The sequence below is a fragment of the Glycine soja genome, chromosome 11 (genome assembly GCF_004193775.1).
Source record: "Glycine soja cultivar W05 chromosome 11, ASM419377v2, whole genome shotgun sequence".
In the NCBI taxonomy this organism is placed as follows: Eukaryota; Viridiplantae; Streptophyta; class Magnoliopsida; order Fabales; family Fabaceae; genus Glycine; species Glycine soja.
In genome coordinates this window covers 19,969,410-19,972,266 of record NC_041012.1, presented here as the reverse complement: position 1 = coordinate 19,972,266, position 2,857 = coordinate 19,969,410, and the positions used below count along the sequence as shown (strand labels likewise).

The window sequence follows — 2,857 nt, the reverse complement described above, 5'->3', positions numbered from 1 at the left end:
TAGATTTGATTATTTTTCCTCCAACTTCTTTTTAACTCATTATATACTTATGGCCACCAAGGCATTTGTTTTGTTTATTTACGATCAGTACACACCGTGTTTCTAACAATATCACATGTATTTATTCTTTTCAGTGTACAATCAAAATAAGATCACTTTTTGTAATGTTTTTATTCTTTTCAAAATCAACAGATTAGTTGTTTATGCATGTATAGTCAAAGATTCTTTTTGTAGCCACAAAAAATAAAAATAAAGAATCCAACGAAGAACTGAGATACTTATGATAGCGTGTGAAAAGAGGTAAAAATAAAAGTATTGGAAAATGTATAATAAAATAAATGGATTTCTTTTTCTATTATATGTTATTTTTTATTGTCATAGTATTGGGTTCTTTTACTTTTTAAATAATGATATAAAGATGTTATTAATTTACTTTCTACATTTGACTTTTTATGAGTAGTGAAATGTCTGCATCTACTCCTATGGCGGGTGGCAATGAGGATAACAAAGGTAATGATGTTGGAAAAAATACAAAACAAGGAGCAGAGGCTGTTATTAAGAAGAAAAGGCAAAAACATCAACAGTTTGGAATGACTTTCATGAAGTTGAAATTCTTGGAGTGGGAAAAAAGGTTATGTGCAGGTATTGCAAAGTTAAATTATCTACTAGTAGCAAGGGTGGGAAGGGAGGTAGCACAAGTCATTTATGGAGACATTCAGAAAGTTGCTTAATAAGAAGGCTGCAACTATCTAAAGAAAATAAGCAACCTATCATCCCCTTCCAACCTTCTAATCCAACAAACCCATTTCTAGTTCCTGGAATAAGATAGTCCAATCAGAGGATGAGAGAAATAATTTCTATTGTTGTGATGGTTCATGAGCTACCTTTCAGTATTATCGAGGATGAAGTATGGATGTGGGCATTCCAATATGCAAATTCTGAATTTAAAAAAATCAGTCAAAAAATAGTGAGAAGTGATTGTTTAGCATTACATGAAGCAGAGAAGAAACAATTGAAGACCTTGCTGAAAACTATTAGCAATATTAGCTTAACAACTGATATGTGGAAATCTAGTCATCAAGTTGTTGAGTACATGGTTATTACAGGTCATTTTATGGATGTAGGTTGGAATCATCAAAAAGAAGTCTTGAGTTTTATGAAGGTGCCTGCTCCACGGCGAGGAATTGATGTGGCTGATGCCATTTTCAAGTGCTTAAAGGCATGGGGTATTGAAGAAAAAGTGTTTTCTGTGTCTGTCAATAACGCTTCTTAAAATGACTCATGTTTGAAGAATCTTAAAGAAAACTTATCATTGAGAAGAAAGCTGGTTTTGAATGGTGATTTGTTTCATGTCAGATGTTGCTCACACATATTAAACTTATTGGTGGAAGATGGCCTCGATAAGATTAAGGATGTCATTCAGAATGTTCGTGAAAGTGTGAAGTATATTAACCATAATGATTCAAGACTAAAGGCATTTTGTGATGTTGCTGAACAAAAACATCTGAAAGAAAGAAAGCTCATCATTGATTGTCCCACTAGGTGGAATTCCACATTTCAAATGTTGTCAACAACATTGAAGTTCAAAACTGCATTTTCAACCTATAGTGAAAGAGATCCACACTATACTTATGCACCTTTACATGAGGATTGGGAAAAAGTGCAAAAGGTTTGTACACTTTTAGAAGTTTTTAATGTAGCTACACATGTAATCTCAGGCAATGAGTATCCTATTGCTAATTTATGTCTTGCAGAAGTTTGGAGGGTTAAGCAAGTAATAGACAATGCATTAGAGGATACAACTTTTTTCATGAGAGAAATGGCAGGTTCAATGAGGGTAAAGTTTGACAAATATTGGGGAGAATGTAATATGTTGATGTCCATTGCAAGTGTTTTGGATCCTAGGTGCAAGTTCCATGTTGTTAACATATGTTTTCCATTGATATACAAGTCTAAAGAAATTGCAATGGAGAATATAGAGAAGGTACGAAACTCACTTCAACAATTATATGATGAGCATGTGACTTTGAGTATCAATGAATCATCCTTAAATGAAATGAATGATATTGGCATAAATTCTTCAACTACCTTTGCATCTAAATCTTCTATTGTCATTGGATTTGATCAAATAATGAACATTGTGCGTGCAAATGAAGCCACCCCTCCAGTGAACTCAGAATTAGAGGATTATCTTAAGGAGAATGTTTATATTCCTGAAACTAGTAACTCTTATTTTAGTGTGTTAGAGTGGTGGAGGAACAATAGCCTAAAATACAAGGTTTTATCAAAGATGGCGGGTGACATACTAGCTATTCCAATATCAACAGTAGTTTCAGAGTCTACATTTAGTGCTAAGGGTAGGGTAATTGATGAGTATTGTTCTAAACTAAATGAAGAATCTATTGAAGCGCTCATTTGCAGGGGGATTGACTTCGCCATAATTATAATTTGAAGAAAAAATCAAAGGTACATACTTATGGCTGTCATTTTAGTTCTTTTTTGTATTTATTAATTAGTTCTAATAACATTTTTCCCTTATTGTGAAGGTGAATGAAAAGCTTGAAGAAATTATCTTGAAAATAACTTGATTGTAGATAATTTGTAAATGTAAGTTCATTGTTGAAGTCACATTATAATTTTTAGTTGTATGTGTTGGAGTGACATCTTGGCTCATATTTTTGTTGCTGCTATGCAAGTTTATCTAGTTTATGTATTTAAACATTTTTAACAAATACTTAACTATGTCAAGTTCAATTATTGTTATAATTCTAGTGTTGTCAAAATGTTAAACATCATGTTTGTGGTAGAAGTCTGCACTTTAATTTATTGGTTTAAAGGTGTATATCTTGAATTATAT

At 32.3% G+C, this 2,857-nt stretch overlaps 1 protein-coding gene across 1 annotated transcript; it reads left to right on the top strand.

The window, feature by feature from the left end:
* Window positions 1–464: 464 nt before the first annotated feature.
* Window positions 465–2,452, top strand: LOC114373026 (zinc finger BED domain-containing protein RICESLEEPER 2-like). Its single transcript, XM_028330584.1, has 3 exons — window positions 465–642; window positions 1,125–1,251; window positions 1,357–2,452. The coding sequence occupies exons 1-3, from the start codon at window positions 465–467 to the stop codon at window positions 2,450–2,452; spliced, it is 1,401 nt and encodes a 466-aa protein (XP_028186385.1).
* Window positions 2,453–2,857: the final 405 nt, after the last annotated feature.

Coding starts and splice junctions, on each gene's coding strand:
- LOC114373026 (XM_028330584.1), top strand. CDS start 465: ATGTCTGCATCTACTCCTATGGCGGGTGGCAATGAGGATAACAAAGGT. Junction 643..1,124: donor GGAAAAAAGGTTATGTGCAG/GTATTGCAAAGT, acceptor TTATGGATGTAG/GTTGGAATCATCAAAAAGAA. Junction 1,252..1,356: donor GAAGAAAAAGTGTTTTCTGT/GTCTGTCAATAA, acceptor GTTTCATGTCAG/ATGTTGCTCACACATATTAA.